Source organism: Pimephales promelas, chromosome 20 (assembly GCF_988280905.1).
Source record: "Pimephales promelas chromosome 20, fPimPro1.hap1.1, whole genome shotgun sequence".
In the NCBI taxonomy this organism is placed as follows: Eukaryota; Metazoa; Chordata; class Actinopteri; order Cypriniformes; family Leuciscidae; genus Pimephales; species Pimephales promelas.
Genome location: NC_142788.1, coordinates 15,299,201 through 15,311,817, shown reverse-complemented (window position 1 = coordinate 15,311,817; position 12,617 = coordinate 15,299,201). Strand labels below are relative to the sequence as shown.

General features: G+C 35.9%; 1 protein-coding gene across 1 annotated transcript; it reads left to right on the top strand.

Annotated features, from left to right (window-relative positions):
- The first annotated feature begins 594 nt into the window (after positions 1 to 594).
- On the top strand, positions 595 to 11,284 carry tm9sf4 (transmembrane 9 superfamily protein member 4). The gene is made up of 18 exons (XM_089124104.1): positions 595 to 684; positions 2,170 to 2,277; positions 2,590 to 2,689; positions 2,837 to 3,005; positions 3,787 to 3,931; positions 4,191 to 4,314; positions 5,950 to 6,068; positions 6,158 to 6,269; positions 6,352 to 6,422; positions 6,523 to 6,655; positions 7,783 to 7,864; positions 7,955 to 8,030; positions 8,140 to 8,223; positions 8,801 to 8,976; positions 9,059 to 9,122; positions 9,256 to 9,375; positions 9,857 to 9,946; positions 10,731 to 11,284. Exons 1-18 carry the CDS (start codon positions 652 to 654, stop codon positions 10,878 to 10,880), a joined length of 1,956 nt encoding a protein of 651 aa, XP_088980230.1. The 5' UTR covers positions 595 to 651; the 3' UTR covers positions 10,881 to 11,284.
- The last annotated feature ends 1,333 nt before the right edge of the window (positions 11,285 to 12,617 follow it).

The following is a 12,617-nucleotide window of genomic DNA, read 5'->3' as shown; positions in this document are numbered from 1 at the left end:
ATTATGCAGATGATTTTCAATATACTTTACCCTGATGTAATGGCTTCTGCAGAGTTCCCCATAAAAAGGAGCACAATGATCCTGTTGCTATTTTTGTATGTTGTTACAAATACAATTAGTCCACAAAACAAATAAATGTATTTAATTTTGAGTCTGGCATAGAGGGAAAATCTAATTTACTCTCATAGCCTATGTTGCTGACTTACAAAAACGTACATTTTGCTTAGGCATATAGGCCTATTGTTACTGGGGGGAGAAACTTACGAAGATGCATTAATTACCATTGCTTGCTTATTGTATTACTAATGAAAAAGAATTAAAGACCATTAATGAAAAGAAAAAGTGACCCAGACAGCAGAATAGTGTCGGCCCAGATCCGGGCCTGATAACAAAATAAGAAAATTAAATCATGGGTAAATATACAGATATATATATATATATATATATATATATATATATATATATATATATATATATATATATATATATATATATGTATATATATATATATATATATAAAAATATAAATACTTCGTAATAGGAAATAACATTTTAAAAATCTGAAACTTGTAATGTCAATTTCCTTGTAAGCTTTGAGAATGATTGACAGCAGCATGATGACGCATTGACATCCTGCCTGTGACGTCCGCAATGACACGTGTATTCAAGATGGCGGCGGCGATGGTGAGTACCAATGCTAAAGTCTTTTCTGTTGCTGTAATGCACACAAATGTTAATTCTACACGGATAGAGATGACTTGCTTTAAACCACTTTGTTTTATGTTGCTTCTTGTGAGTGTGCCTTATGATATGATTTACAATTTTCGCTCAGTGGATGCCGATTGAGAAGTAGCCGGCTAGCCTAAACACTTAGCAGGCAGCTAATTATCGAGTGTTTGTGAAGAGTGAGAGTTAATGTCCCCATCCAATCTAACACCTAAGCCATATGAAGCAGACATATCTCTTTAATCGAACATACGCGACTGTGTTTCATGGTAAACAGCTTCACACGATGGAGTCTGCCAGTCAGGCTAATGCGTTTGCGCTGCTTTAGCATTCACTGCCTATCGCAATCAAAGCAAATGTGATGATGATGATGATGATGATAAAATGATTAAATCAGAGTTGTTATCTTAATGTTCTCCAGAATATATTAATGTTTTACTCTTGCCGGATGACACTGTGATTGTGTACTTTGACACTTGTGGACAGTTAACTGGAGTTTCAACTTAACAAGAAGATTCATGTGTGAATTTATCTATTACTGTATTATTGTAAGAAATAATGGGTCACCATCGTAAAATAACTCCGCCATTTTATTCAGGACGCAAAACAATACGGCACATTATACTGCTTATTACACGACAACTTACAAATTATTAAATGGGCACCAATTGGGTCATTAATTTTGATTGTAAATTGTACTCCTTTTGTGATAAGATGATGTTTGAGTGTGTCTATTTGCTCGTAAGTCATAATGTGAACGACTCTTTTTGACCTGGTATTGGTAATGGTTAGTCCGAGTGTAATAACTAGACTCAGTGAAACTGCGAACTACTCTCTAGTGACGCAAGCAGGACTTCTCCAATCATCAAGTCTGCTTAAACCCCGCCCCTTTCTTACGATCACATCTGCAGTGACCACATCTCAAAATCTGATAGTAGTCCCCACACACAGTTTTTACTTTTTTTTTGAAAATGTTTTACTGAAAAGCACGCAATAAAACACCAACTTGTAGGCTATGCATTTAATATGGCAAACTCCACTACGTGTCCACTCCACATAGCTCACTTTATCTGTTAAAACAATGCTCGGCCAATTAATTTTGAGGACTTTAACTGTGTAATAGATAATAACAACCTCAAATTGCTTATTTGGGTAAAAGTTGGACTGTTCGTATTAATATTGTTTAGAGGTTGTTTCAGATTCACCTTGTTTAACTGTTGAGGTGGTTTATGGATCATTCATTATCTGATTGAACAACAGAGCTCAATAATATGGATTTTCTTTTTCAGCACTGCACTGACTGACCCTAGTTACGGTTCCATGTGGATGTATATTATTTTTATGTAAACAAGTTGACTGTCAGTGTTCTGTTTTTCACTGCAACAAGGTTAAAGATAGGTAACTAAAGATATTTGACTTTGTGTGTCTTTTTTGTGTTTGTAGGAGATGTGGACACTGTTACTGGTGTCCACGCTGCCTTTAGTAACACCCTTTTATGTACCAGGGGTTGCGCCCATGAATTTCCAACAAAACAGCCCTGTTGAAATAAAGGTGAGGCCTCTTTTTCTTTCTTTTTTCCTATTTGAGTTGCAAAAAACTCCGACACTTTTTTACTCTGACATTATTGTTCCTGTTCATTGCTGTTTTTACTCTATGACCCTAGACATTTGCTGGTTTTAGAGCCATTTACTCTTGTATTGACCACCTGTTTTCCTCAGACTAGCTGCCCAGCTCTTATCAATCTAGAGATCCATGAATCTGTGTTTGGCACAAACATTATCCTTCATTCCACAGATTCCTTCTCCAAAGGTTTCTAGATTTGTGCTTTGGTGTTCCTAACAAATACCTATTTTTAATTACCAGGCTGTGAAATTGACAAGCTCCAGAACCCAGCTGCCCTATGAGTACTATTCACTTCCTTTCTGTAAGCCTGATAACATCGTCTACAAGGCAGAGAACCTCGGTAAGTTGAAGTTTCACTGCAGTCACACATCTGACGTTTTTTAAGTGTAGCTAGGTGATAGAAAACCCACGCCTTGCAGTTAGAAGGTTGACTTATTAGTTACTGTGTGGCATGCTTCTCATTTTGATGATGATGATATGTGACCAGGTGAGGTGTTGCGAGGGGACCGTATTGTAAACACACTCTACACGGTTCTCATGAACCTGGACAAGAAATGTGAAGTGTTGTGTAAAAAGCCAGATGATCCCATCAAACTCACCGTGGAGGAGAGCAAGCTGCTAGCCGAGCGCATCCAAGAAGAGTACTATATCCACCTGTGAGTCCTTCCTCTCTTGACGCCATTTTTCTTAGTCTCTTGCAATGCATCAGTTTACACATTTTATTTCTGCTCATGTTCCTTGAAAGAAGCCCAATACAAAGTGCTGAATTATTTTTTTTTTACTTTTCAAAAGTAAAATTTGCACTTTTCAAAAGTGCAATACGTTTATTTTAAACCAGTGTGATTGGCATGAACAATGTAATTTAAAAAAACAAATATATACACTACCATTCAAAAAAAATGTTTGTTTTTTTTAAAAGAAGTTAATACTTTTATTTGGCATTAAATTAATTGAAAATTACAGTAAATACTTTAACATTGTATTCATTGAAGAATCATGAAAAAAAATCTATCAAGGTCTCCAAAGAGATTAATCAGAACAACTGTTTTCAACATAAATAATATTTAGAAATGTTTATTGAGCTGCAAATCAATATATTAACATATATTTGAATGATTTCTGAAGGAATGTAATGATGCTGAAAATTCAGCTTTTACATCATAGGAATAAATTAGATTTTGCACTAGGTTAAAATAGAAAATGGCTATTTTATATTGTAATAATATTTCTCAATATTTCACTTTTGATCAAATAAATGCAGCCTTGGTGAGCATAAGATACTTCTATCAAAAGCATTAAAAAGCTTATATACACCAAGCTTTTGAATATAAATAAATATGTTTTATGCTGTATATTCTAATGTATGCATATTTCACCTATCCTGTAAAGTTAAAACTGTCAGTAGTAGTTTGATTAACAGGTCATGCATATGAACAGCATTGCAGATAACCTCCCTGTGGCCACACGGCTGGAGCTTTATCCCAACAAAGAGGAGGGAACGGAAGAAGAACAGAAGAAGGACACATTGAAGGATATTCAGTTCGAGCATGGCTACAGGCTCGGCTTTTCTGAAAATAACAAGGTAAACGTGAAGGGCATCCTTTCCCACTAGCTCAATGTTATCCCAGTTTAAATTTGTTGACACTACAGTAAGAAATTAGTTTTGTTACCTCAACCACTTATCATATTTTATTTATTAACATTGCTTTCAATAACAGAAAACTGTGTCTATCAACTTAATATAAATACAAATGGCTGTGGGTTTCTTTAAAAAAAAAAAATCGTATTGTTTTTGGTGATGTCATTATTTGTTCTTTTTCATGATTGGTTCCCTTCTGCAGTTCTATTTGCACAACCATCTGTCATTCATCCTGTACTACCACAAAGAAAAGGTGGAGGAGGATGTGGAACACAATTACAGAGTTGTACGTTTCGAGGTGATGCCAAAGAGCGTCAAATTAGAAGGTAAGTCACGACTAGTAATGCAGTGAAATTTAAAATTGCACAAATCAAAAAATCTGGATAGATTGGTCCAACAACAGAAAAAAAGCTTTTCGGTATCACTTTACTATAAGGTTTCCTTTGTTTACATAAATTAACATGAACTAACAATGAACAATACTTCTACAGCATTTATTGACCTTGGTTAATGTTAATTTCGACATTTACTAATACATTGTTAAATATAAAATGTTGTATTTACTAACAGTTAATGCACTGTGAACCTAACAAGTACAAACACTGAACAGTTGTATTTTTATTAACTAATGTTAACAAAGATGAATAATTACTGCAACAAATATATAGCTCATTGTATGTTAACAAATGAGACCTTATTGTAAAGTGCTACCAGGGTTGGGTATCGTTTGAATTTCAACGATTCCGATTCCGATTCCTTGTTTCGATTTCGGTTCCTAACGATTCTCGATTGCGATTCTTTTAAGAGGCGGGGTCAAAAAAGTTTAGCTAACCTTGCTAACCAATGGTCTTTCTGAAGGAAATAATTCTTTTTGAAGGAAATACTCCTTTTGTCACAAATTTTGCATTTTGCCGAGATTTTGTTATTTTTAGAAAAGTGAAGCCACACTTTGGACCACCGACGTAAGCTACTCATGTTCGACTCACGCGATTATGCCAACACTTCCGGTAGACGCTTCTTCTTTGGTGTTGTTCAGTGGTTTCTTCTTCCGCTCGGCGGACTGTGAATATCGAAACTAGGAATCGAAATTTTAACTTTTGAACGATTCCGGGAAAAATGAAAAGTTAGTCCCGGTTCCAATCGATACTCGATTCTCGATACCCAACCCTAAGTGCTACTAGCTTTTCTTTAGAATAACTTTTAGATTTCTGTTTTTATTTTTATTATATTTCAGTTAGGATTACACAGTTCTTCCTTGAAGTTATATATATATATAAACTACAGTATATATAAATACACGCATGTTTACTTTCTTTATTTGTTTCTATTTTTACGCTACCATTCAAAAGTTTGGGGTCAGAACTTTTATTCAGCAAGTACACATAAATTGGATCAAAAGTGAAAGTAACATAATTTGTAATGTTATATAAGATTTCTATTAAAAATAGAAATAAACGCTGTTCGTTTGAATGTTCTAAATCCTGAAAAAAATTATTTAAGTGTTCTTAATAATATTATAGGCAGCATGACTGTTATAACATTGATTATAAATGCAACATTGATAATAACAAGAAATGTCTTGAGCAGCAAATGAGCATATTAGAATGATTTCGCAAGGATCATGTGACACTGGAGTAATGATGCTGAAAATGATGTAATGATGCGTTTTAGATTATATTAAAATAGAAAAGAGCTATTTTAAATTGTAATAACATTTCTCAATGCTACTGTTTTTCCTGTATTTGCCGTGTTTTTAGATATTGGTGGGCAGAAGAAACTTGAATTATCTGAAGTGTGTTTAGATAATTATATTTAAACTAATTTAATTTGAAAATAATATTTATTAATTTAATTTATTATGAAAATATTGTACTGTATACATCTAAAAACACTGTCACCATTACATACAGTATTTTCTTTGTTTACGACCATTAAATGACTTCTTCTCTCACATGTTCTAGATATAAAAGCAGATGAGCGAGGTACATGCACATTACCTGAAACGGTTGCCCCCGTCCCACAGGAGATCGACCCATCCAAAGAGAACAGCATTCTCTTCACTTACTCTGTGCGCTGGGAGGTGAGACGCGTCGCCGCCTCCAAGACATCTTCCTGTGGTTTACGTGTTTTGTTTGGCTTCATAAGTTGCTGCTCTCTTCTTCATTGTAGGAGAGTGAAGTGAAATGGGCGTCTCGCTGGGACACGTACCTCACCATGAGCGACGTGCAGATCCACTGGTTCTCCATCGTCAACTCTGTAGTCGTGGTGTTTTTTCTGTCAGGTGTGACTGATTTCATCTTCATCCTGTTTATTTCGAAGCACTTTTCGATTGCAATGGCATCTAAGTAAGTGTTTTCCTGCAGGCATCCTGAGTATGATCATCATCAGGACCCTGAGGAAGGACATTGCCAATTACAACAGAGAAGATGACATTGTAAGATGTTACTTTCTGATTGGTTGCTTGCCCTCTGATATTCATCTATTGTATAATGTTACCTCAGTGCTTTCTTGCTCTCTTTTTTTGTTGTTACTAGGAGGACACAATGGAGGAATCTGGTTGGAAGAACGTCCATGGTGATGTGTTCCGCCCACCTCAGTATCCCATGATACTTAGCTCCCTGTTAGGATCTGGCATCCAGCTCTTCTGCATGATTCTCATTGTTATCGGTGAGTATTATGTTTTTTTGTGTTGGTTTAGCTAATTGCTAATGACTCTGCATCCACTCTATTGTTAAACGCACCGCTAGTCAATGAATGGATGCTGCTGCTGCTAGTCGACTTAGAAATACCAGTCACTTACTTTTTTTGTTTTTTTTACACATTTAGTGTTTTGCTATTTTTACCAAGGCTACATTTAAATTAATGTCATGTTAATGTTATATTTTATAATTAATTGGGGTTAGACTTAATTAGGGTAAGATTATTTGAATAGCCGGTTGCAAAATTTGTTGACTCAATCAAATCGGAGGTGTGGCGGCATTTTGACTTTCCATAGACTAATAATTAACACCACCGAGAAGCACCAGTCACCTCCGTTTTCATGTAAAAGGCATTAATACGTCAAGTGCGAGAGCCACGGAGATCACAAGTCGCATTCGTGGCAACCAGGTGTTGTATTTATTTTACTATCTCTTTCTCTAAATGTGTATTTATGGTTATGGCATATTTTTCTATATGTGTTTAAAAAAAAAAAAAAAAAACTCTTGCTAGTTAATGATACACATTATAACAAAATTAAAATCTTTATGTAGTTTTTTTATTGTAGTCAAATATATTTTAAAATTAAAAATAAATGTGTAGCCTTTTTTCTGAGAAATAATAAAAGGGATACTTTTTCATTTTTAACGATTAAAAATCGTGAGAAAATCGTATCGTGAAACCGGTTTTGTGAATCATATCGCATTGATTGTGAGTTGAGTTGATTGAATCTTTACATCATTACTAAGTAAACTGCGAAGTTTCTGGATTGACAACCATGTTTATCTGCGCGATTGAATCGGAAACTGTGATGATTGACCGCGAAAGCAAAACATTTTTTCTAAACTACTTCAGTACTTTTAGTATGGAAATGTGTTCAGAGAACCACAAAATATTACTGGTGTTGGTACCAACTACTGAAATTTTGGTACTATCACAATCCTGGGCCACACAACTCCATAAAACGGCAGGTTTCCACAGAATTCGAATGCTTTTGATAAAGTGCTATCATGTATCCCTTTCTTGTTGAATGTTCATTCATTAAACATTTGTTTCATGACTTCTAAATACAATGAAACTGTGCGTGTGTGTTGTAGTTGTGGCTATGCTGGGGATGTTGTCTCCATCCAGCCGAGGAGCTCTCATGACAACAGCCTGCTTCCTCTTCATGTTCATGGGGTAAATTGCACAACACCAACAACTTTTTCTAATTTTCGAACTAATTTCATGTGCGGCTCTAAACTGTCGGCGTCATGTCTTGTCCTGCAGTTTGTTCGGAGGATACTTCGCAGGAAGACTCTACCGCACTCTTAAAGGCCACAGATGGAAGAAAGGGGCTTTCTGTGTGAGTACAAACTCTTGAAACATTTGTTGCATCAAAATAGTTGAGCTTGGAGACTACACCTGCTGGAAGAATAAGAAATTAAAGACATTGTGTATGTGTGTCCTTCTAGACGGCAACTCTGTACCCAGCTGCCGTCTTTAGCATCTGTTTTGTTTTGAACTGTTTCATCTGGGGAGAGCACTCTTCTGGCGCTGTAAGTATCTTCATTCTAATATCCTGATTTGCTGTGCAAGAAACATTTCTTATTATAAATGTTAAAAAAACAGTTGTGCAGCTCAATATTTTTGTAAAAGCAACAATAATTTTTTTCCCCTGGGATCCTTTAATGAGTAGAATTGTTCAAAAGAACAGCATTAATTTAAAATATAAATTTTTTGTGACAATATAAAGTCTTAACTGTCACTTTCAGTCAATTTAATGCATCTTTGCTGCAAAAAATGATTGATTTCTTTAAATAAATAAATAAATAAATCTTGATCCACAAACTATTAAACTGTAGTATACGTTAGTAATTGCTGATTTAAAGGGATAGTTCACCGAAAAATTTAGTTTTACTTTTTTTTTTTAAGTTGTACACGTGTGTTTCTTCTGTTGAACACAAAATAAGATATTTTAAAGATTGCTGGTAACCAGACATTTGACGGTGTCCATTGACTTGCAATGTATTTTTTCTTCTACTATGGACGTCGATGGCTGCCTTCAACCATTTCCTCTTATTCAGCTTGAATGTTCTTTTAAACTGACTGCCATTGTGTTTTCACATATTTCAGGTGCCTTTCACTACAATGCTGGCTCTGTTGTGTATGTGGTTTGGTATTTCTATGCCTCTCGTGTACCTGGGCTACTATTTCGGTTTCCGGAAACAACCGTATGACAATCCAGTTCGTACCAATCAGATCCCCCGTCAGGTCCCTGAGCAGCGCTGGTACATGAACAAGTTTGTCGGGTAAGTTGTATTGTCTTTGTTAGTATGTGAATAGTTGATTAGCAGTGCATGCTAATGGGATTGTATTGCTCTCTCCCTTTAGCATCCTGATGGCGGGAATTCTGCCGTTCGGCGCCATGTTTATCGAGCTTTTCTTCATCTTTAGTGTAAGTTGAATCAAACCTACACCGTTTACAAGTGCATACATCCAGTACGACATATTAAATGTACTTGTGTATTGGTGTTTTTCAGCGAGTCTATGAATATCAGCTCATTGTTGTGTGTTATACTCTCTTATAGGCTATCTGGGAAAACCAGTTTTATTACCTGTTTGGCTTCCTCTTCCTTGTCTTCATAATTCTTGTTGTTTCCTGCTCTCAAATCAGCATCGTGATGGTGTACTTCCAGCTTTGTGCAGAGGTGGGTGTATCCTAGAACAAAATGGAACTGAGCCGTTTAGTACTTCTAGCTGTAAATATATGCCGATTGTTATGTATAGTTATACCACAGGTGTAATACAGTTCAGTTGTGATTCTTACATTACCATAAATACACTCTAAGAACTTCCCTAGAGAACGTTTTGGCCACCTTGTGTGTCAAAGTGCTGCTCTGTGCCTTTATTTGGTGTTCCTGTTGTATCGATTGCGGTCTATGATCTTTGACACACTGTCCACACAAATACACTCACCCCTACAGAAGATAAATAGGCAAATGTTAAGAGTTATGATAACAAAAGCAAAGGTCACTTCATTTGAATGGCCACCATGCATGCTAAATCATCTCTTAAAAAAGGCCAATGGTGTCCACACTTAGTCCAGTAGAACTTGAGTAGAGCTCACTCACTGTCAGTAGAAATTGAATAATAAACACCTGTCAATCATCGTGGCTCCTCCCCCTACAGGACTATCGATGGTGGTGGAGGACGTTTCTCGTGTCCGGAGGTTCTGCCTTCTATGTCCTAGTCTATGCTGTTTTCTATTTTGTCAATAAGGTAACTATCTTTACTTAAGCATGTTACAGTAGACCTCTTATTTACTGCAGTGTCTTTCCTGTGTAGCACCTTAATGGGATACTCCACTCTTTTTGGAAATAGGCTCATTTTACAACTCCCTCAGAGTTAAACAGTCGAGTTTTACCATTTTCGAATCCATTCAGCCGATTTTCTAACGTTTAGAACTAGAAGAATATCAGTAACCAGATGGTTTCTGGCCCCATTGACTTTCATAGTAGGAAAAAATATATACTATGGAAGTCAATGAGACCAGAAACGGTCTGGTTACTGATATTCTTCTAAATATCAGAAAATCAACTGAATGGATTCGAAAAAAGTGAAACCGAACTGTTTAACTCTGGAGGAGTTGTAAAATGAGCCTATTTCCAAAAAATGGAGTATCCCTTTAAGCATTTTTAATGGCAGAGGGAATCTACAACATCATTTTAAGCTTAAAGTTTTCCTATCACACAATCGCACAAACACACACACACAATGGGGATTTTATGGAAGTCGTGTCTATGAATAATGTAATTGAGTAATAAATTAATTAATTGGGGGCTTATTTACATTTTATGTGATCTGAAAAGGACAAATACATTTTAACATTGCAAAAATTCTGTTTTTGTATTTAGCTTTTTTTTTTCAATCAGCCAGTGTCAATTAAAATAGTTGGATATTTATTAGTTAAATTAAGTGGAAGATTGAGTTTCCAATTGCACACTCATCTCATTGTTTTGTTGTACTCGGCATTTACGTGGTTGTCTCTTTCTTCCTCCTTCAGCTGGACATTGTGGAGTTCATTCCCTCTCTGCTGTATTTTGGTTACACAACCCTGATGGTTTTGTCTTTCTGGCTGCTAACGGGAACGATTGGTTTCTACGCCGCATACGTGTTCATAAGGAAAATTTACGCCGCAGTCAAAATCGACTGAAATATGTCTTTCAGTTGTTTTTTTCAGTTTTTTTTTCTTTCTGTTTTGTGAAGCAAGCACTGACGTGTGTGATTTGCTGGCGTGAGGCGCAGCAGTGCCACCCTATGGATTGGAGGAATGAACAGCGATGTGTTTTGTACACCGTTTTCAAAACCTTTCTGTCCTGCTCTCTGCCTCTGCAAAGATGTAGAGAAACAACATGAACAGTTCCATTTTTAATGTCTGTATATCCTTTTGCACACACAACACGGGCCAAAGTGTGTCGATTGACTTTCTCTTTGTTTTGGTGGGGATGTTGGATTTTTGGGCTGGGTCTTTCATTTTGAAGACATTGAGTGTTGATTGCATATTATATCATTTTACAAATTAACTTTGTGTCCTTTTAATATAACATTTATTTTCAACTTGTTCCCATGTCTTTGATTCAGAACTGAGTTCTTGAATGCTTGTTGTCTTGAGGTGTGTGTGTGTGTGTGTGTGAGAGTGAATGTGTGGTCATTGTGTTGGCATGGATTGGAATTATGGGATGTGAAGACATGATGATGCAGGGACATTAAAAAAAAGAAGTAGATTTCCTTGTTTCCTTGTGCTTGCTGGTCATTAGACCTAAAATACTCTTATAATGATGCAGTATCACTTTATTTCTGTTCATTTGTTCCTTGCCATTGAAAAAATAGGTCTGCTTTTTATGGTCACGCATTAATTGGATATTTCATTTCAACAGCTCCATTTCGAATCTACAATTTATAAGCATATTCCCACTTCGCAACATGGAATAATACATTTTTCGACATGGCATTTTTCTTTTAAACCTCTTTTTCCTCATGCCTTGATGGTGGTGTTTCACCTATGGACTATTGCTGTAGCCACAAACGGATGTATCTTGGTGGATTTACCCCAAAATGCAAGGGTATCAACACAAATGTGTACAGTGCCCAGCAGGTAGCAGTATATTTTCTTGCATCCATGGTGCTTTTTTAGCTTTATTTTTAAATGGTTATATAATTTTTAGGTCCCCCAAATTCTGACCTAAAGTGAAGCAGCTGCAAGATTCAGTAATTTAAAACATCATAGCAAAGTCTTTATATCGTCTTCAAACATCATCATCATCATCACTGTAAAAAAATAATCCTGTAAAAATCCAGCTGTGGTTGCCAGCATCATACCGTAAAAATACGGTGTGTTACTCTTTTTGAAATTAACAGCTAAATACCGTATTGTCAGCTACAGTATAAAACTTTAATTTAAAAGCTATATGCTCTAACACAAAAACAGTAACACACCGTATTTTTACAGTATCCTGCTGGCAACCGCAGCTGCCAGTAGTTTGCCATATTTTTACAGGATTATTTTTTACAGTGTACACTTTGGTCAGTTTTTGGTTTGGTGGATTCTGAATTCACCAGTGACTTTATGAATAAATGCAAGGACTACAGAATATATTTTCTACAGAAGTACTTTATTCTTCCTGTTGCGTGGGGTCGATGGGTCTGTGTATGTTAATGGTGTAAATACGGTGCTTTGTATTGTTGCATTTTAGTTTTGTTTTGTTTTTGTTTTAGGCAGAAGCATGTTCATTTTTCTTTCCCTTTCTCTAAGAATGTCCATTTATAATGTAGAAAACAATAAAAGTGCCAATATGTTGACATTTGAAATGCCTTCCAGGTTTTGTTGAGAACATTGTTACATAGGACCTTTTTTCTCGAAATTCGTTTTTTTTCTCTGAAGAATTTCTAG